This window comes from Bradysia coprophila, chromosome X (genome assembly GCF_014529535.1).
Source record: "Bradysia coprophila strain Holo2 chromosome X, BU_Bcop_v1, whole genome shotgun sequence".
NCBI lineage: Eukaryota > Metazoa > Arthropoda > Insecta > Diptera > Sciaridae > Bradysia > Bradysia coprophila.
In genome coordinates, this window is record NC_050737.1 from 1,359,244 (window position 1) to 1,381,054 (window position 21,811).

Sequence of the window (21,811 nt, forward strand, 5' to 3'; positions counted from 1 at the left end):
ATATACCACTTCATCATGGAAAATCAGTGAAATTTATTTTTTGTCGTAATACTCTTGATGGGGCGACGTGGCTTTTAGAAAAGTGATCCGAAAACAGGTCGTGAAAATAGTCTTTGTTCAATTGCACTTTGGGTAAAAAAGTCATATTTCTTTCAGTGTTTCTTCAGACTGTAAGAAAATTGACAGAATCGGGATATTACAGACTTTCGTTGCCGTCTATATGCTTACAGTTTCGGTGATTGTTTATCATGCTGTAACCACATTGAACCGCGACCAATCTATTCATTCAGAGGTAGGATTTGTTCTGCACACATGGTTAAGGATGGTGGGCTGATGTTATTTACTTGGTATTATATCGGCGTAATTGCAATACATGGTTAATTCAGATTAACTTTAATGAGCAATCTTTCCGAGCTGTCGAAATTATAAGATACGATAATTTCAATAAAATTGATACTCTTACTATAAATATCGATATCGTGTGGTAATAGTAACGCATATGGAATGAATCGAAGTACTTCAATTGCGACCGTCAGATTTTACTATACTTTTACTGCATTATATCGCTCATTATCCAGTAAAATTTTCTGCAGCTACAACTTTTAAATCTATTACTTCGTTTGTTTAAAATATCGTCTGATGTATCTGGTAGGTTACACGAGTCAAAGTATCGTCTGAAGTTAGGCTCTGAAAATATCTCCTTTCTTAGAATTATCTCGAATGTTGGAATGTTACTGCTGAAAAATATATTCAAGAATGATAGACAGTTTTTTTGTATTTATGTTGCTTTTCGGATGCACGGGAACCGTTAGAAGTTGACAGAAATTATCCATTTTTTATCCATACTTTCAACTGCTCATAACTCAGTGTGAATTTTAAACGCAAAAAGACCCAATCTGCCCCGAAAATACATGCAATTACCTTTCTAATGACACCCCCACACGACCTCGTACGTTTCGTGGCCTACGAGAAATTTCCATAAGAAAAGTGCATGTTTTCGGTTTTTGGCCACACAAGCTTAGACGAATTTTTTTGAAAGCGGTTTTAGCTTCTGGGGACCAATACACCTAATTAGGCACATATCAAAAAATCCACTAGAAAATGCGTCCGATTTCAAAAGAATCCTCACTATACTTTACCAATTGGTACCAAAGTATTCGATTTTGAATAAAGTTAAGGATGGTTGACAGTCATGTTTACTGGTCCTACCAATAGTATTATTGTCGTTTGATCTTTTCGGTTTGCAGTTATTCCACGAATATAGTTTCAAGAACTACCACACATTGTTGTCCCTGATTTATTAGTTCTTCAATGTATTTAAGATGAACTTCGAAGTTATTGAAACTATCAGGACGAAACGGTGTCTTTAGGTACTCTAGGGAAAGACGAGACTCAGGCTATCTGACTTTTCTTGCACCTAAAATTTGGTTGTTGTTCTCTGTTGCTTTTTGCGTGAATTTAGAATGCTGCGAAAGCGAAAAGAGAATTTTTGTTGGAGCTTTATAAGAACCGACGCTGAAACAATGAATGAAGAATGAACTGTTGGTCAAAATTCACTTCATGATCCTAAGCCCATCTTAGCCCCTATGTGGTATTGGGTCCAGGAATGAAAGTGTAAAAAGGTTGTAAAGAGGTAGAAAAATAGTATTTTTTATAACTAGGACCCGAAAAGTGGTCGCCTCGCCTTCGGCTCTGTCTGGAAACCTCTCACACGCTAAAAAAAAACTTTTAGCCATAGGTACGAAATACAATATTATTTACAAAGTTCCAAGGATTTTTTTTTTGAGTTCTCTGAGAATTTTTTGATGATCTTCCTTGATTTTGAATATTTCCCTAGTTTCCCGGGTATTTTCTAGATAATTTGAAAACTAAAATTGAATGTTTAATGATAAAATATTCGGTAGGCTGCTACAAAAAGTGGTACGTTGTTATATTTTTACTCTTGATTAGCTGCTGCTCCTATTTCTGCTTCTTTATTGCCGAACTCTAAATTTAGAACTAAGAACCGAATGAAAAAGAAAGAAAGAAAGAAAGAAATGATTCGGTTCTAGTAATGTTTTTTTGTTAGATGTTTGCCTGCGGATTGTATAGACACAGCCAGACATAAAAGACACGTTCACATTACGTAAATTTTTATATTTATTTAAAAAAAAAAATATTTAGTTACAATACTTACGACGAATAACATGAGACAATATACAGCTCTGGCTGGTATCACTTCGGCAACTCAATAAACGATCCACAATAGAGCAGTTACTGGTTACCGGATATGCTTTTCTTTTGGGTGATATAATTTGATAATTTGATTGCTGAGAATGCTTCAGCACATTGAACAGTAAATGTGAAAAGGCGACGTTTGATCCCCGACTTAATGTAACTTGTGGAATGAAATTAATGGTGGATGGACATTTTGGTACAGTAGCAGTGTTTGGTTCGGTTTCGGTAACGATTGTTTCGGATTTCGCCACGGCCACGCTCGAGATTCGAGGTTTTCTTTCTTTCTTTGGCTCCAACTTTTCGGGCGATGGTGGCTCAACTTTTTTTGAGCTTCTCAAACTGGCACGGGTTCCGTAAGAATGGCGTTGATTGGATGGTGTGGCAGTAGTATCAGTGGGCTCACTGTTACCTTGTTGTTTGGCAGTTCCATTGACATTTTGCAGGCGTTTCTCTTCCTTCCGTTTCTGATAATACTCTTTCGACTTACGCAATCTGTTCTCGCGCTCCTCCTTCTTCCTTTGAAGATACAAAGTGTTATACTCTCTGCTGCGTTGTAGTCGCTGTTGACGTGCTTCTTCCGTTTCGGTTTGACGTTTCTTCTGGAAATACTCTTGCATTTCGCTCAAACGCTTCTCGCGTTGCTCCAAATTTTCCTTTTTTTGCCTCATTCGATTGTACTCTTTGATTTGCTTCAGTCTAGCGTTACGTTCCTCTTCGGTTTCTGAATCTCGTTTAAGTTTGGCCACTTGACGATGATATTCTCGCATTATCTCGACGCTGTAATGCTTTCTGGGACGTCCACGTGGCTTCGGATCGGTTTGACGCTTTTTTCGAAAGTATTCCTGTAATTTGTGCAGCCGCTGTTGACGTTGTTCCGGTGATTCGTTCAGTCGACGAGTTCTATTGTACTCCTTAATTTTGTTGAGCCGTTCCCGGCGTTGCTCCAAGGTTTCAAGGGATTCTGAACGACGTTTTTGGTACTCCCGTATTCGAATCAACCGTTTCTCTCGCTGTTCAGGGGTTTCGCTCTGCATTCTCTTCTGATTGTATTCTTTTATCTTCGATAAACGCTGTTGACGCTGCTCTTCCGTTTCGTTTTCACGACGTTTTTTCAAGTATTCACGGAAATTCTTCAGCCGCAGTTGACGCTGTTCTTCGGTTTCAATTTTTGGTGTTTTCGGTTCATTGCTGGAATTTAAACGGCGTCGCTTGCGTGTTTTTGGTTCACTCGAATTGGATTCTTGTAAATGCCGTTCTTTGTATTTCTGATTATATTCTCGCTGTTTCTCCAATCGCTTTTGTCGTTGCTCCTCAGTTTCGGGATATTTCTCCTTTCGAGATCGATTGTATTGTCGATACTTTTCCAATCGCTTTTCTCGTTCCTCGGGCGTCTCATTTTCGACAATTTTGCGATAATAATCTTTACGGTACTCTTTGTATTTGTCTTCACTGTCCTCTTGGTTACGTTTTACGTACTTCCGTTGTTTACCCACGCGCTTTTCACGCTCCTCTGCAGATTCATTCTTTATTTTCCGCTCTAAGTACTTTTTCATATACTTTCGCCTATCCTCACGATCTTCCTCCGTTTCAATTTCTTTTCGTTGACGCATATATTCTCTACATCGCTCCAGACGCTGTTCCCGTTGCTCTGGAGTTTCATTTTGCCGTCGCTTCGTATGATATTCTTGCATTTTGGCCAACCGTTCTCGACGCTGCTTAGCCGTTTCCTTTATCATAGTTGATTTTCGTTTGCGCTTCGCTTTTCGACCTTTCGTTGGATTATTATTGTTTGTTGCGATTTCCTGTTCAAAATATAAAATTCCATGTTAAAGGGAATACCGATTCCGTTGATTTCCTATTTTAACGTACCGTCGATGAGTCCATGTCGAATTAATTTAAAATTAAAAAAAAAATATTGCAGTGATTGACGAAATCAACAAAAATGTTATGACATTTCACAAATAGCGGCACACACGGTTGCTGAAATTTCTTTGTGAGAAAACAGCTGATTTGAGGAGGGATATTTCAATTTGTTGACAGGTGTCATCGTTCACTTTCTATCAACCAACTCGGGGGCGCAAATTCAAAGAATGTAAACAATATTTAAATAAACCTACCATGGAGTTATGGTAGGTCATTGTTGTGGGATGTAACTGTTAGAGACACATTGCATCGTATATTAACGAGTCATCAAAGAAAGCACGCTCAATTTCTGACAAAGTGGGGAGGCATAAACATAATCATTATATGAAATTAAAGCAAAATTATTTATTCCATCCGCTTGCGTTCGAGACTTTAGGTTGCACAAGGCTATAGACTGTTGGGGAGGTCACGCACACCGCCATTTTATTAGATACGCGCTAACACACAAAACAGAATCCACATTCTATGAAATTGTGAAATTTTAGAATTCATCTTCTACGAAAATATATAAAAATGTCAAATTTTGTGTGTGTCAGACGAAGAAATTTGCAAGGCTGTATACTTTGGGGAGGTCACGCAGACCGCCATTTTATTAGATACCCGGGAACACACCACTTCTGATGTTTTTACATGTAAAAAAATTCACCACATCATCAAGACGACGAGAATCATCAGAGTAGGTGAATTTTTGTATGAAATCGGCCATTTTATCATCAACTGTGGTGTGTAACCCGCGTATCTGTATCTGCGTGACCTCCCCAAAGTATACAGCCTTGGAAATTTGTAGAAAAATTGGAATCATTAATGAAAAAGGCAACTGGTGATATGAAGTTAAATCAAAGCAATGAAAGTACAGAACAGGTATGGCCGATCAGCAAATTCACCTTAAACGCATTCATAAATTATGTCAAAATAATATGTAAATGAGTGCGTTTGAGTGCGTAAATCAAATTTTTATGTCCTCCGGGCGAACGATCGACCATACCTGCTTTACACTTTCATTGAAATCAAAGGACTATCTTTTGCAACGAATTTCAATCGCTATACAATGTGGAAACGCCGCCTACATTTCGGGCACATTAGGGAAAAATACAAAGCCTTTGTATCATATTTTAGGGAAGTAATATTATTGAAATTCTCGATTTTTTGAAAAATTTTGATACGTTTCAAGCAAAGTACAGGTTAAGACACCCACGAAGGCGGGTGACACACACATTTTGATACATTTTGTTAAACACATTCATTACATATTGTTTAAAATGTAGTTACTAGAAAAAAAAAAATTAAGTTGACATTTCAAATAATCTGTTCTATAAAAAGTATATATTTGTCAAAATTTGTGTGTCCCCGCCTTCGTGATCAACTCAGAAGTGTCTTTACCTGTCTATCAGAACCTTGGTCTCAAGAACATTCACGACAGTTAGATAATTACAATGTATTCTTTATTTCCACTATTCAAGTGCTAATGGTAGGGTTTTCAGATTGCAAAAATTGAAAATAGGACATGTTAAAAAAAAATAAGGAAAAAGAGGACACTTTTTCCGAGGGGTCACCTCACAGATAAAAATATGGGATTACAATTTTTAGGTCCGAAGGTTCAAATAGTAATTTTTTCGGGATTAGAATTTTAATCTTCGCAAAAAATTGAAAAAATTTAATTCCTTCAGGGATTAAAAATAGGACTAAACAATAACATTGTTGATTGAACGATGATGCTGTTGCTAAGAATTTTGCGTCTGTAATATGATTGTCTTGAAATCACACTTTTGTGTTAAATTGTTTCGAACACGATTTACGAATGGTTATGTGAGAAAATTTGATTGAAACGGACATTAATTTGATCTTGAAATGTTTCAATGGTACTACCGATGCTTTATTCTCCCTTGCGGTGCCAGGCAAAGAAGAAATATTTTTAGTCGGTTTGTTACCAGTTTCAATAGATCATCATTAAATCAATGTAGATAATACAAAGACAGTATAGATATATAGAGAAATTCTTTTAGTAAAAGTAGGAATTCCTCTAAGGATCAATCATTTGGAGATAAGTTCAAGTAATCACTGAAGGGATTAAATTTTAATTCTAAAAAAGATTCGATCGCGTACTGTTAATCCCGAAAAGATTAAGATCTAGGTCCATATTTTTATCTGTGCGACCTCCAGAAATTATTAGGGAATATTTTGAGGTAAGTACCCATCGACGTTTTCTATGAGAGTATATAAACAAACATAACTGACTAATATTGTAACATTAGCCCTACTTCATAGTAGTTAGTATCACCACGGAAGGTAACGAAATAAAATAGTGCTGTGACTTTCGAAACTTTTTGTTCCAAACTACTTGCAAAATTTCCGTCGGATTTTTCTCGTAAAAGTGTTGGAATGTCCTATTTTCTCCTCTTATTAAACAAATAACTATTCTCTTGGAAGAATTGACTAAATGTTTTCAAATTGACTCTTGATAATACTCAACATTCTGAACGTTAACTGCGAAATCCTTAATAACTGTACAACTCTTAAGTACCATTTTTGAATCATCGCATAGCAGCATATTTTTATGGAACCAATTCTTCAACGTTTTCGGAATGTATTCATTCCATTCGTGTTCATCCACTTAATTTGGCGCGTAAAGACAATGAACTGCTGCTAATTTGATGAGCAACTAGTTTCATTTCTCATCATTGTCTTGAGCTGATCAAACAGCTGTTTTAAAATTTACGTATTCTATGTGGAAATTTTTGTGTGGAAAGTAACTGACTGCCGATTTTATCAGGTAAAACTGATAGATTCAGTACGCAAAATCACACGAATCCTCTTACGAACACGAAATATCATTCCTTCATTACAGAGTTTCGCAATAATTTCGTTCGAATTGTGAGACTGGTTAGGTGAACGACAAAATGGCTGAATGTAAAAATTTTAAAATTGCCAGAGAATTTCTCGTCAAGCACGACTGGCCGATGAAACTCTGTGATCCCCGTTTTGATAAGTGCTATTGCAAAAAGTGCTATCCGTCTGAATATCGGGACACTTACGATGTGGGTGGTAGAGTTTACGTCGTTCCTCGAGATTATACCCGATTCGGAGTGAAAATTGATGAGGCCTATGCAGATCATTTGAATGTTTGGAAAGATTGGACGAATTGTTTCCACGGAACGAGCATTCATTCCGCCAAATCGATAATCGAACATCGGATGCTTTTGTTACCAGGAGAAGAAACAATGGATGGCAAGCAAATTAAAATCCGAGACGGCCATATTCCAGGAGAAGTTTCTTTTTTCACGACACCAACGGTAAAATATGCAAGTTTGCCAGTGTATGCGAGTCGTTACGAGTTCATTTCGCCCAGTACTAAAAGCTGTTACAACATAACGGTAGTTCTTCAATGCAAACAGAAACCCGATTCATTTGTCGTTCAACCCGAAACGGTCGGGTCAGGCACTAAGAAAATTTGTTCGTTCATCAAAAACACCGAAATGGAATGGAGAACGAAACAACGGGCTTCGATTATTCCTTATGGTATGTTGTTGCATGTTGAGGCCGTTGGCAGCCGCTTGGATGGAATCAGTCGCCGGTGTCCTAGTTTGACTACTAAAACATTCAGACTACCAAAAAATTGTGAATTGGATTGGGTCCAAGTTGAATGCCCGCATTGTTACCATATGCAGGATTGGATAAACCCTCAATACAACCAAGGAAAAACCATGACATGTGAATCAAGATGCTGTAACGTAAAGTTTAAGCCGTACAGATGTCCACACTGCGTCCACGCGTACACCGTTTGTGGTTGCTTCAAGCGATTCAGCGAAGAGGTCGTCTTTCCGTGCGACAATCCGAAATGCGGTTTTGAACTGATGACCACCAAGTGCCCACATTGCAAAGATGGTCACAATTTCAGTAAAGTTCCCGACGAAGCAAATCAAGTAGTTACGGTCACTTGCGTGAACAAAATGTGCAAGAAGAAAACCTACATAGTCAGTGAGTGCCCTCATTGCTGTGAATTGAAAAACATCAAAACCGTTGTGGGCAAAGAAGGCGTTGTGGTCACGTGTTCCGATCCCGCTTGCTCGAAGAAGTATCAATTGGTGGCGTGTCCGAAGTGTACGAAAGTGAGCGCTTTTCCGAATGCTTATTCCAAAGTCGGTCGTGACGATACGGTGATATGTTCGTACCGGAATTGCAGTGCGAAATTCCGTCAACCGTTACAGCCACGAGTGAAGGGGGATCAACCGGAAGAAAAATTAATGAAAAGTCCCGGTGTAAGAGTAATAGCTGCGTCCAGAAAAAGAACCAAGGTAACAGGAGCGAAACCAGCGAAAACTCAATTAAAGTACTAGATGTCTACCCGGGATAGAGTGTGAGAGCAGTGAGTAAGGTGGAACCGGTAGAGTCAATTTTTGTAATTTCTTTCAATGTTTTTATTTTTCTCATGTTCGTCCTATGTTCGGCTTTTATTTTTGATTGATGAGGAGTTATAAGTGCGTATCGCTCTAGTTTTGATATTCTCTTTAGGTTCGCCTTGATGGTGAGAAGATATAGATCGGTGAAGATTTTTGTGTGTTTTCTTTAATATTTTTTTGTTTATTTTTGTATAACCTTCGCCATTATGGCTTTTAAATATAATTTCTGACCATGTTGGCAAATATTTGAGGCAGGTCTCAGTTTAATAAATAAATTTAACAATTTTCATAAAACTAAATTTTGTTTCACTTATTATGGATCAATATAACTGTGCACAGTAACATGAATTATTCAATCAGCTGGCTCAATTTTTCCAAATAAATGACAAGTATGGCAACCAATCAAACATGCCAATTATTTCAAAAACAATTAAGGAGTTTCGTATAATTCACAAATCACCCAACAGTTTTCGTCTTTCAGTCAGTCATGCGATTGTTTTATTCTCCTTTTTCCTAACTCCCTTTTTCGTCGATATAAATCTTACGAATTAATTAGAAATCGTAAAAAAAAACTTTTTTTATCAAATATGCAGTAAATTAAAGGAGAACTGACTGGATGTCATGTATTATGTAAACAACCGAGGTGAGGTTAATATAGATAATCGCATTTAACAATACTCTCTCTAGTAAACTAGAGAGTTGGATTGCTAGAAAGAGCATTGCATTTTATCACAAGGGAAGGAATATATATTATGCACCTGTTGCCAAGATTGGTATTTTGACGTGTAGGACATTATTGCCCTAGCCGAAGGCGTGGGTCATAATGCCTACACGTCAAAATAACAGTCTGGCAATAGGTGCATATCATATTTTATCTGTCGAGAACAGATATATCGAGATAAACAAAAACTCCCTAGAGGGATAAGCTCGAGATTATCGTTCTAGACAGATAAAACTATATAAATACTTTGCCAACCGTTTGGTTACCGTTGTGCAACAGCAGATTATTTTACTCTGCAGTGGTTCGGCTGATTGCGCGTTTTCTGTTATTTTTGTTAATCTTGAAGCCTTTTCGATTCTCTGTTAAGAATATTGATAATATTTTCTTGGCTTTTCGCGAAGTTTCATTGCAATTTTGGGGAAAGTTTTTTTTTATGGGAAATCACGAAGGTTCAAAACATTTAATTGTTGTTCCTCATTTGAATAATATCTTCCAATTCGTTGCAACGAAGCTGATATAGAAAAATTGAGGATGGACTCTAGAAATGGGTTACATACACGGACTATTTTTTGATTTTTTTTTGCCAATAATCCAACGCACTTCAAGCAAAAGTGCTATTAATGACAGATGTCAAATAGAGTAATTTTTTAGAAAAAAAAATTCCAGATTTTTTTACAGTGCCAAAATTTGTTCGATACACTGTCCAGTTTCAGTACCATATTTAGAGTACATTTATGCTTGAAGTGCGTTACATAATCCCTTGAATTTTCTCACACTTTTCATTTTTTCTTCAATTTTTACAAAAATGTAGGAAAATTCTGGAAAATGTGTAAAGATATCTCACGATTTTCTTTTATTTTCTACGTTTACAAATTTGATCCTGGTCGTACCAGGATAAACCATGAAAGAACAAATTATCGCTACATTATGTTGATATTTCTTAAGGTTTTCAGACCTTATGGTAGTTTTTCAACCGATCCAAATAGAAGTAGTAGACCATACTGACCTAGGTATTTCCTAAAAATCTCAGTTTCGTAAATATCGTCAAAACTGAATTTTATTTCTCTCATCCTTTTTGATCTTGGATTTATACTACGCAAATAAGCACTCGCTGCGGCTATAAAAAAAATCAAAGAATCGAAAGTAGATCTATATCCCAAACAAACTTCGAATACTTATGACAGCGAATAGACAGACGTGGCAACGTAGTTGACTATTAGTAAATTAATTGTAATTAATTAACGACATTGTATACTTACAACCAATAGTCAAGTTTTCGCCAGTTTACATTTAGTCATGCGATCGCTTATTTTATTCAGGTATGGACTAGATATCAATATAGGTACTACCTATTAGGTAGTCAAGTAGGGAAAAATATAAAAGCTTATTTACACAAACATTTTAGAAAACAATTTCTTTTTTTTTTGGAATGAAACAATTTCTTTCATCAAACACTATAAAATACAATTTTTCCAAAAGGTCATACTTGCCCTTAGAAGTAATTTCGCTAATCCTGTGTAGCGTTTGTTTAATTAATCCGGTTCAACAGACAGTGCTAGACAGTGCTAGCAGATCCGGTTATAAATTATAATTGTATATATAGGTCGATAGGTTAGTTTATTACATCAGTCCAATTAAATATTAATTTATAGTTGGGCAGATAGTTCATGCCACCCCCAGTTCGGACCTAATTTTACTTTCGTTTTTTTCTTGTTTTTTCCCACAAAATATTTCTACATGAATTTTCCGAACATAATAGAACTCGAAAAAGAAATATTTATTTTCATTTATCAAAAATATAATAAGCCAGAGTTTATGTGCTATATAATCCAACACGATAAAAACGAATTGCAATCGAGGTAGGGGTATGTATATTAATAACAGCGGATATGTCTCTATGATCGCATAAACAGTCAGGGAAAATAATTATGGAAATACTCTGCCAACTGTTTAGTTACCGATGGAATCTATACTTAATAACGATATGTTGCCACTTCAGGATTACGATTGAAAGAGATCGTTGTTAGGCGTTGGTTGAAATGCAGTTATATGTATTGATTTTACTATAGGTAGAAGGAATTGGAAAAATATAGGTCGAACTCAAGTAACGATTCAAACTGTAAATAATATTGTGTGCCTCTCATCGATTCAGATAACGATGTCAGAGTAGCTCGCTAGTACGAGAAAATTAAATTGATTGAGGTGAATACCATGGGAGAAGTGAAATCTTTTCAAGAACAATCTATAGAGGTCCAATCAATTAACCGTTGAATGGATCAAAAAGGCGAAACACCGTTTGTAGTGTGTTAAACAAATTATTGATACTTGAGTTTATTAATCCGGTCAAACGTAATCTAATAACTGACAATTCACTCTAAAAATGTGTATGAAAATTACAGGTTACCTTAAATCTGACAAATATCATTCTCGTTACCGAGCCTGACCCGAACTTTTCAGGATAGATTCTGTTTCGACTGCAGTTGAACTCTGTCGACCTATTTCAATCCTCCAATAAACGACACGCGTGTCATCAAGTAAAGATTCAATCTGTTGATTCTTTTGTTAGTCTTACAATAGGTTTTATATATATATAGGTGAAGAAAAAGCCCTAGATATTAAATTTTTGGGAAAATACAATCACCAAATCTCAATTGTACACATTTATCTCTTTTCACTCTTTCGCTATTGGTTATAATAATGGCAAAACAGCTGAAAGTGATGAAACGAGTGAATGTGTAACATTAATTTTTGGTGACTTTATTTCCTTTTGAAACTTCTCGAATTTTCTTGAAAAATTTTCAGAAAAACTCGACAAAACCAAGAAAATTTGAAAAAAAAAAATAGTAACTCAAAAAAAAAGCTCTGCTAGATAAAACAATTGTCCATTTAGCCATTCCTGAAAGAGCGATAAAATTTCACATTTGTTCACCGGAAATCATTTACCCTTAAAGTTTGTTTTAAGACTTAGTGTTACTATCGGAAAAGCATATTTTCTTGCAAAACTTTTCTTTCTTTTTTTGCCCGAAGTTATAATGGACTTTTTCATATTTATTTAAACGAACCACATTAATGTGATTGGGTTTTATAGGACATAGTGACAAGGAAACATGGTTTAGTTTCTACGAGTTAACTATTAATAGATTTTCAAAAAAGAAAAAGAAAAACTGGAAATAGTTTTTAAACGGAATGTAGTATAACTTTCATTCGTTTTAAAACATCTAGTGCACTCGCAACGTATCAGTTAGTTTTACATATATGGAGTCAAAGAAAGATGAAAGTAAAAAATCGACTTTGAGAATTGAGAACATTTATCCCCACGCATTTTGGTTGGAAAAGTTTAACAAAGAGAGTCACTTCCAGTCTACTTTATTCGAAAATTATTTACCAAACACCACAAACGGTTAATTCAATTTTATCTTTAAACCAATGTTCAACTAAAAAACAACTAAAAAAAATTAATTTTTCAGCCAAGGGTTTTACACCGAAATTCTATTCCAAATACTGCGACATTGACATGACCAGCAAAGACTATCAGAAATTTATCAAGCTGATCGAAAGTGAACATAAAAATCGGAACATGAACCGAACTGGTCTTCCGTTGTGTCAAAACCAAGAGTAGGAAAGGATTTTGAGTTGAGTCAACGCACTTCAAGCATGAGTTGTACTCTAAATAGGGTACTAAAAATTTACAGTGTGTCACAAAACTGTAAAACGCTGTAAAGAAAACCATTTCATACAAAAGAGTACTCTAAAACGAAACGTCGGTTGGCCTGTAGAGGCGTCACAAGACAGTACTTCATTAGTACTTCATTCTTTGCGCTCTATTTTCATGTAAAATAACTTAAATCTGGTAAATTTCCATGAAACGTCATTGCAGTGAAGTTAGTACACAAAAACATAGATTGCTGACATAAGTAATTTTAAGACGAATAGAAATTTACGAAAATCTGTAGAAGATGATCACTTTTGCTTGAAGTGCGTTGCTTGAGTTTAACACGAAATGTACCAATTATGTGTGCCTTTTAGATACGGATGGATATGTAAACCATTTATCAACTTAGATGCGAAAGAGAGGGAAAGACTGATTAAGCCACGGTGCCGAGGCGAGCTGAGTGAATTTGCTGAAAAGCTTGAAGAGCAGAAAATTACGGCACGGCCTAAATTTGGTGGATTAACATTTAAAGTTTAAATACAATTTTTTTTTTATTCTCTCAACAAAAATAATTCCGTGAATCTTGGTCGCAAATTAATCCATTTCGAAATCTCTCACAGCTTCCATTATATTTCGATTATAATTAAACGATTGTCAAGAGTTTTAGTTTTTGCCGTTATTTTACCTTTTACCTTCAGTGGACTTCAGTGGAATTTAGACATGAATTTGCTTCAGCTGTTGTTCAGCTAGTCTGCTCAATGAGCAGCGCTCATTCAAGCAAAATGTCTTTATAAGGTTTTGTCACTACGTACACCTGTATAAAGTCGTATAGACTTAGACACTTTTGTTTGCTTGAGTGAGTTGATCAGCTGAAAAACATGTCTAAATTTCAATGACGTTCTCTATGCTGAAGTTTAACTCATGGGACGCAACTTGAGAGGGAAATGTAAAATACTCTGTTGAGTGCTGATACAAATCTGTTCGTTCATTGGAAAGACTACACATGGAATAAGATCTATAACATCGGATTTCAATTATGTAATTTGCAGAGAGGACTTACAAAGAACATTCTGCTACAAAATCCAATAACTTTGAGAGTTTAGGGACCATTCAAAGAGCCTACGCACGATAAAAAAATAGTTTTTCAATTATATCAATTTAGTAATGTTAACTTACTGTCTTCAATAGTGATTGGATTTTTATTATCAAAAATTCATTATTCGCTACAAATAGCAGCTTCGCTAGATTGGTTGCTGCCGGTAATTCGATATTACAGTTCAGTAGAGAATTTGGGCCACTCCAGTCTATGAGAAACTTTTTTTTCGTTCACTATTTCGTTCAATTGTTGAACCAATTGGTTAAGAACCGTAATTAAATCGAAAAATTAGTGTCCTTAATCCGGTTCGAAATGAATGGATGGACTAACGAACTATTTTTTCGGATCTAGGATTTAAATATTGTGCACGAGAGAAGCGCCCCATCGATTAACAATTTTCACTGCATACTTATCTCATTCTAGAATGTCTTGCACCTCTGTTTTGTAGGAAAACTCCGTTGATTCGATCAAAAATACGTAAGTCTGTGTAACATTTGGTATAATATAAATCTTTAAAAAAAAACATTTCCTCATTTGGAAGCAACAATTGCATTATTCTTATTATCGTTAGTCAGCCCAACACTTTCCTCAGTCAAATCATCCATTTCAACGTCAGTTCGTTTTTGCTTCTCCACTTCTGGCACAAGAAGTTTATCTCTGCGAAACGATCAACGAAAGCAAAAAAAAATCTTACGAAATGGGCACACTACAAATACCATCGTCATTTACCTAAAAATCAGCAGCCATAACAGCGCAACAATCATCATCACAGTAGTAAAACCAAACGTCGCATAAGTTCCATGCCTTGTATATACATATCCAACGCACACTGGTCCCATAATTCTGCTAAAACATCCCGAACCGGTGATCATGCCCATCCAAACTCCCTGCGGTCTGGGACCAAGAATTTTCGAAAATATGGTTTGAATCAGCGTCACACCAATGGGATATCCGATGCATGTCAAAAAGTAGCCCACCAAGAATTGGACCATTGTTAAAGCGGGTGTTGTCAGGCACCTAACCATTTTCACATTAGTTCGTCTGGTATGACGAAAATATTTTTGCTTAATTAATTTACCATTCCTGGGATAGTGGACATCCGATTGTTTCAGTGGCGTTTGTGATATTGTCAACGACAAAAGAAGAATTGGTAGCCATTTGGGGAAGATGATCACCGTAGGGTATATACACTAATCGACCAATCGCCATCAGGAAAAAGCCACCCCATAAGAGGACTGATCGCTCATCAAATCTTTTGCACAAAGGGTCTATTGCAACAAAGGTTACGCAAGCAATTACAGCTCCAACCGACATGAGAATGCCCTGCAAATTACGGAAATATTTAGACAAGAGGTTCTGTCGGTATTAGTATAAACATACCATGTTCCGCAACGCTTCAGTCTTGGTCCAAGCGAATTGATCCATTGTCAGTGAAGTACCAATTCTAAAGAACGACAAAGCAGAAATTAACAATTTTCTGGTCAAAGAAATGTGAAAAGGAATTTAACATTACGTTTCTAACAACACAAAATTAAAGACCAACACAAAGAATGCCACGATTAACGTCCAACACGAAAAGTAATCTGGTTTGATTCCCTTCCACGTCTCTTTTTCTGTTTGTTTGCCCTGCAGTTTCATGATTTCCTTGGCGGCTATCCGCTTTTCCTGAAATCAAAATCAGATGACTTCATCGCATTTGCATGGAAGCCATGGAAATGTACCTTGAAATATATTGGCAAAAATAGACAAAAGTTTCCGATTGCCATAAACACATTTAACCATCCAGCAGCCGTGTACATATTCAAACCAGGCAGGAAAGACACTCCTTTGTCGCCTAATGGTGTTACAACAGCTTGCAGAGCTGGCCCAACGATAAATCCTAAAACTTGAGCTAGTGAAACCATACTAACAGCTCCAGTTCGTTCCGCCAACCGCGTCGAATCGGAAAGATATGATCGACACAGCGTGATGTTTGCTGCATAGTCAAAAAGTCATAAAGAAATTTTTGGTCAGATGTCATTCTCACCAAGAAAAAAAAATTACCTGATCCAACACCAACCAGGAAACGAGATAGCAACATCCAATATTTTACAGTTGCCGAGGGAAAGTACTCCAAAGTTGAGTACATGGCACTGGCCACACAGAATATGGCTATGGAACAAAATAACGGTATCCGAACAGATTTAATTTTATTTCCCCACCATCCGAACAGCGGACTGAACAGCATTTGTCCGAATGGATTAGATGCAACCACCAATCCCATGAATTCTTTTCCAGCATTGGGATCTAACTGGAAATTTTAAGTTTGCAATTCATTTAAAACATTAAATAAGTCCAAAAACCCGGCGCTTACTTTATCCAAAAATGGCCATACGCCGGTCAGAACGACGCTGAATCCCAGACTCATCAGAAACATTGTGAAATAAATTATTCGAATGGACAGCCAACGTGCTGAATATTCAGCTTCCGTTTCCAGTCCATCGTCCGGTATGTTTGTGATTTTCTTATGTTTTTTAAAAAATTTCCTGATGCTGTCCATGTTTTGGTCGTAAAGGTTTGATCTTTTTTATTGAATTTTTTGTCACCTAACGATCATGGTTCTTCTTTTGTTAATTTACTATTGGAGTGCCTGAAATGTGGAACATTTGGAAGGAATTAAAAAGTGCCGTCTTGTCCACAACCAGTGGCATGTGCAGCTTGCCAAAGCTAATCAAACTGTATCATTACTTTTTCGTTTCCGAATACTTTTGAGTACCGCACAATTGTTTGAATTGGTTTGTGTCAGGCACCTTGTATTTCCTTTCAAAATGTTATACACAATTTTCCTCAAAAAGCTTTGATATGCCTTGCAGAGGCTGTAAGAGACTGAAACAAACATAATAGCTTAAAGCTTTTTTAAGAATATTGTCTATAAAATTTTGAAATTAAATACAAGGTGCCTGACAAACTCATTCAAACAATTGTGCGGTACTCAAAAGTATTCGGAAACGAAAAAGTAATGATGCAGTTTGATCAGCTTTGGCAAGTTGCACATGCCATGCCAATGGTTGTGGATTTTCAAGTTGTTAAAATCGACCCACCCTACTCCTAAATATAATTGTTTTGTTGATAATATTCATCGATTCCGTATAAGGTATTGACTTATCGCTAGCATGTGAAACATTGTTGACATTGAAGTGCATACAAAATTGAACGGTAATTATTAGGACAGAAATTAGAAATGAAACTGGAAATAAAACTCTGTTGTAATTTTGTCATTTAAACGAAATGACATGCATTTTGAAAGTTGACGCGTTTTGTACGACAACAAATAAATAGATGAACAAAAATTAAACACTTCAGGCGTCTCAGTTGAAACCAATTCCTGATGCCAGTCCATGATTGAAATAGAAAATTTTTGTACAAAAAATAGTTATAATTAAACTAGTCAGTTCTTTCAATTCAGAAGGATTTAAGTAGAAAAAATTACGGATTTACCAGCATGACGTACCTAACACAAGAAAACCTTAAGCTCATTATAAAAGTTTCGTTTTGGTTCATTTCTTCCTTATAATTTTAATAAAAAAGTCGCGTAAAATTTGGAGAATGGAGAGTCTACTTATCAATCATATCCCGAGCAATATAATTAAATACTGCTCACATTATATGAACATTTAATTTTTAATACTGCTTCCTTTCAAGCAGTAAATGTTCAGATACTGTGAAAAGTATTTACTCGTACCATTATGTTTCCTCTTGTATACTAAAAGTCATTCTGTCATGAATTCTCGTCGAAGCAACATCCTTGTGAGGCGACATGTAAAACAAATGTTCAAAAATAAGAAAATCCATGAAACATTTTCTTATCAGTTCACATTATACTGTTAATTCCGTTGGCGTTTTTCTTGTTAGGCGTATCTGCAGGGCTTTCTCTTGTTAGGACTATGTCTAGGGCTTTGTCTCGTTAGGTATAAGGGATTGTCGGGCGACAGCGGATATTAACAGACAAATGTGCAACTTTGTTTCAACAATTTTCTCATTCCTTAAAGTCAACAAAGATTGTGACTAAACGAAGGTAATCAAAACCGAAAGTGTCATATTTCATGGAAAGCACTTTTGCGGAAAATTTCAACTTTCTCAGAAATGTCACTAGAGCGTCATCAGTATAAAGAAGTATATGGCGATATGCTCAATAAGTATATGGAAGTGTATATTCATATACTTCTATATACTGGTTTTGTATGGGAAAAAATCGAAAAAAGGGTATCCAAATAATTCACAGTTTACAAGGAAATAGTCATATACTTTCATATACTTTTTCGTCGATTTTTTTTTTTTTTGCTCGTGATGTCGACCTATAGTAGGTGAATATCGTAATCCTTCTACTATTAAATGAAAATTTTTATTTTCTTTAATAATTGAATATTAGCTGGCAGGAATAAAACGGATATTTTTTACAACTATTTACAACTATACAACTATTGACATATAGTCAATGACAAGGAAAAAATGTTATACTTCCTTTGAAAAGATAAAAATCATAGAGACAAAACACAGTTAGAACATTACATTCAGTCGAGGATGTATAAATATGTCAGCTATTTGCATTCATCTAGGATACAATAATATCTTACACGCGAACTTATAAAACTGAAACTGAACTTTTCTTCTGTTTGACTGTTATTTGAATTTATTTGCCCTGAGGCTTGTTGAAGAATTCAAAGTGAACTCAACTTCACAAGAACTGCATCTCTCAATCCCACTGTCTGCGTTAGTAATTGCCTTCACCGTCTACTAGTGAGGACTTCATCGTTCACATTTTCGTTGCATTGACATAAAACGACATCTAGAACTCTACCAATTTGTTTTTGAAACCATCCATTTCCTCTATTTGCCCACTACATAGTCAAAAAGGTCACGGTTAATCATAATATTAAACATTCAAGCGGTTAATAGAATCATCACCATTAGGAATTAGCCTAGTAACCAAACAAGAAAAATGAAACACGATGACTTTCGGCAACATATCTCACAAATACAAAAGCGATTGAAATGACTGATTTGTTCACTGATATCGCACTGTATTTAAGACAAGAAAATAAATATTCAAGATATACACTCTTTGCAGATCCAAAAAAAACGTCATCTTTTTTTTCCTTACTTCTTCTCTGATAGTAGAAGCTTCCACAGCACCAAACGATACGGATAAACAGTTCAAGCGATCACACAATAATAAACAAAATATTCTTTTAATAGAACCACGAATTCGGTATCTCCAATTCGAATGAAATCTTAATTTCAAGTTTACACTAATCACTCTGTTTGATTTGGTTTATAATTATTATTTTTTACAATCAACTCTTGTCGTATCAACTGACACGGTAGCAATCGTAACGAAAAAAAAATCAAACAAAAAAAATCGTTTTTTATCTATATAAACGGCAGAGATATATAAATTTATCAATCCGATAAGTGTACATCCATATTACAATTCATAAATTCACATTTTGTTTTATTAAAACCGTGTCGGTGTGATTAAATACTGGAGCTCTACATCATTGTGTGTATAGTAACAAATATGAAATGTTTTTTGTTGTTATACTCCTCGATGTCTGCTACTCTGCAACAATGGATTATGGTGTGTATTGCAGAGAACAAAGAACAGATGTGGTATTGCGGAGACATGTTTACACATATTTTGTCTGATAAGAAGAGACGAAAATATTTTTATCGAAGAACAGTTCATGTTCCAAACGGAAATACTGGAACATTGGACTCGGAAAAATAAGTTTCCAGTTCATTTATGTTTCATGGTGTTATGCGATAAAATTCATTAATCAAACAAACAAAAACCAACTTTTTCTAATTCGTCAACATTCAATACATTGTTCATAAAATTGAACGATCAATTTGGAAATTTATATACTCTTATAGGTATAATACGTACATTGTTGTCAATATAGTGAACAATGGCATGGCACAGAAAATTCACATTAGAAATTTGTATATTTATTTAAACAACACAACAACAGCACAACAGTTCGTTCTTATCACAATGTATAAACACGTAAAAGTTCATTGAATAGACTCTAAACAGTATTATTATACACTGTGTAACAGAAAGACGACTAAAATAAAAGTTCACTTCGGCCGAGACCTCGACCAAAATGACAACAAAATTTTACCAATTTTTTTTTTTTGATTATTTACATTATTACGATCAACGGAGATTGCACACATAATTTGGTGTGTTGTTGCTATAATATATAGTCGATGTGGAGAAAGTCTTTTTTTTCGTTTATTTTTCATTTTAAAAATACGATTTCTGCAATCAAATTATTTTACCTTGACTTTTTCGTTTTTTGGCGATCGTTTGTATAAGAAGTATAATTGATTTGAGCAAAAACAAAAAAAAAATTGTTTGATTTTATTTAAGCTGTTATCACCACACACAACTCCAACTACCACACCAGACCGTTTTTTTCAATCATTTTCTATGTCTAAAAACAAAGTATACTTTTAGTTGATTGATTTGATATAAACTGAAATTATTTAAGTACACATGTAGACACAGGCACAATCCGAAAGTAGAATTTACTCTCGCATGCGCAATATCATTAAATACTTTATCTTTTCGACTTGGTTTTTTGTTTTAAGCCATCGTTCAAGCCAACGATATTACTATTTTACATACATTTATACTTACAATGTACACCATTCATGCATTCAATATTTATACGTATGAAAATAGTGGTTACTGTCGGTCCTCAGTGTATTGTACCTACAATGGATTTGGTTTGTTCATTGAATAAAATGTCATTGAGATAGTTTCGTCAACGCATCATTTTATTTATGGTGACGACATATTGTAGTTACAGTCTTTTTTTTAATTGGAATAATATATAAAAATGTTACGATCATCCGAAATTGAACGGTGCCTTCGTCGTTCATCATACAGATCTATTGAAGCTAGTTTTGTGTATATTGTGAGAATATACATGGAAATCATGTATTGGTATTTTGGATGAACATAACAGAAAATGCAATGAACTTGTTAGATTTTCTGTATAAAAATACAATGACGACGAAGACGCTATATTATAGATCTCTATACCGACTTATACATATAATATGCATTCCGTATTCAACTGCATTGTTGTCTTTATGCATTTTGTACAAGCAGGTTTGGGTAACATGTAGATGAATCATAAATATGAATTCGATTCAATATTATTGAACGCTGATACGGGTTCAGATGAGGGTAAATTATATTGTGAACGAACAATTGACTAAGGTCAGGGATAATAGAAGATTATGCAACTGTTTTGGATGGAAAGGCAAATGTTGAGAATAATTTCATAACCGCGAGGTTATCATCGATTAAATGCAGCGACTAATTTTAGGATAACATTTTCCCATTTTTTTCCAGTTTTCTTAAATTTTCCCGAAAATTATTTTAGAAAATTTGGGAAAATGTAGAAAAATTGTTTTCTCAAAAATAGTCCCTGATTAAATAAGGGCTACATTAAAGCTGTGAGAGTCTGGTGCCACTTACAGAGCGCGTCCAAAGTATCGCTTGTAATTCTTAATTAATTCTTATTAGATCAAGGAAAAACAAGGCAACCAAAACTTGTTAAAGAAAAAATTGCACGAAATTTATACACATCCGTATAATAACTGTTATGGCGGTTGTTCGTCTTCGAAATTATTGGCAAAAATAAAATTTTAGTGATCGATCCAAATAGAACAACGACTTGATTCACAATATTGGTGTTCCACTAAGATTTACAAAAAAAAACTTTGATTGAAATTCTCTTAGTTTTTAT

At 35.2% G+C, this 21,811-nt stretch overlaps 4 protein-coding genes across 7 annotated transcripts; 2 read left to right on the forward strand and 2 right to left on the reverse strand.

Annotated features, from left to right (window-relative positions):
* Positions 1 to 2,115: 2,115 nt before the first annotated feature.
* Positions 2,116 to 4,229, reverse strand: LOC119082027 (trichohyalin-like). The gene is made up of 2 exons (XM_037191352.1): positions 4,087 to 4,229; positions 2,116 to 4,019 (listed from the first exon to the last, which is right to left on the reverse strand). Exons 1-2 carry the CDS (start codon positions 4,099 to 4,101, stop codon positions 2,160 to 2,162), a joined length of 1,875 nt encoding a protein of 624 aa, XP_037047247.1. The 5' UTR covers positions 4,102 to 4,229; the 3' UTR covers positions 2,116 to 2,159.
* Positions 4,230 to 6,630: 2,401 nt separating this feature from the next.
* LOC119082308 (secreted protein CSS1-like) lies at positions 6,631 to 8,483 on the forward strand. Of its 2 annotated transcripts, none has more exons than XM_037191809.1 (2): positions 6,631 to 6,910; positions 6,986 to 8,483. In XM_037191809.1, exon 2 carries the CDS (start codon positions 7,038 to 7,040, stop codon positions 8,472 to 8,474), a length of 1,437 nt encoding a protein of 478 aa, XP_037047704.1. In that variant the 5' UTR covers positions 6,631 to 6,910; positions 6,986 to 7,037; the 3' UTR covers positions 8,475 to 8,483. The 2 variants fall into 2 exon arrangements, with proteins under 2 accessions (XP_037047704.1, XP_037047710.1); XM_037191815.1 differs by having other exon boundaries at positions 6,842 to 6,907; positions 6,984 to 8,483.
* Positions 8,484 to 12,480: 3,997 nt separating this feature from the next.
* LOC119082889 lies at positions 12,481 to 13,562 on the forward strand. The gene is made up of 3 exons (XM_037192553.1): positions 12,481 to 12,658; positions 12,726 to 12,873; positions 13,285 to 13,562. Exons 1-3 carry the CDS (start codon positions 12,514 to 12,516, stop codon positions 13,445 to 13,447), a joined length of 456 nt encoding a protein of 151 aa, XP_037048448.1. The 5' UTR covers positions 12,481 to 12,513; the 3' UTR covers positions 13,448 to 13,562.
* Positions 13,563 to 14,490: 928 nt separating this feature from the next.
* Positions 14,491 to 20,533, reverse strand: LOC119082157 (major facilitator superfamily domain-containing protein 8). Of its 3 annotated transcripts, none has more exons than XM_037191566.1 (9): positions 20,331 to 20,533; positions 16,360 to 16,635; positions 16,050 to 16,296; positions 15,728 to 15,981; positions 15,520 to 15,671; positions 15,387 to 15,450; positions 15,085 to 15,329; positions 14,736 to 15,023; positions 14,491 to 14,663 (listed from the first exon to the last, which is right to left on the reverse strand). In XM_037191566.1, the coding sequence occupies exons 2-9, from the start codon at positions 16,543 to 16,545 to the stop codon at positions 14,537 to 14,539; spliced, it is 1,563 nt and encodes a 520-aa protein (XP_037047461.1). In that variant the 5' UTR covers positions 16,546 to 16,635; positions 20,331 to 20,533; the 3' UTR covers positions 14,491 to 14,536. The 3 variants fall into 3 exon arrangements, with proteins under 3 accessions (XP_037047461.1, XP_037047477.1, XP_037047468.1); XM_037191582.1 differs by having other exon boundaries at positions 19,933 to 20,533; XM_037191573.1 differs by lacking the exon at positions 20,331 to 20,533 and adding an exon at positions 19,147 to 19,808.
* Positions 20,534 to 21,811: the final 1,278 nt, after the last annotated feature.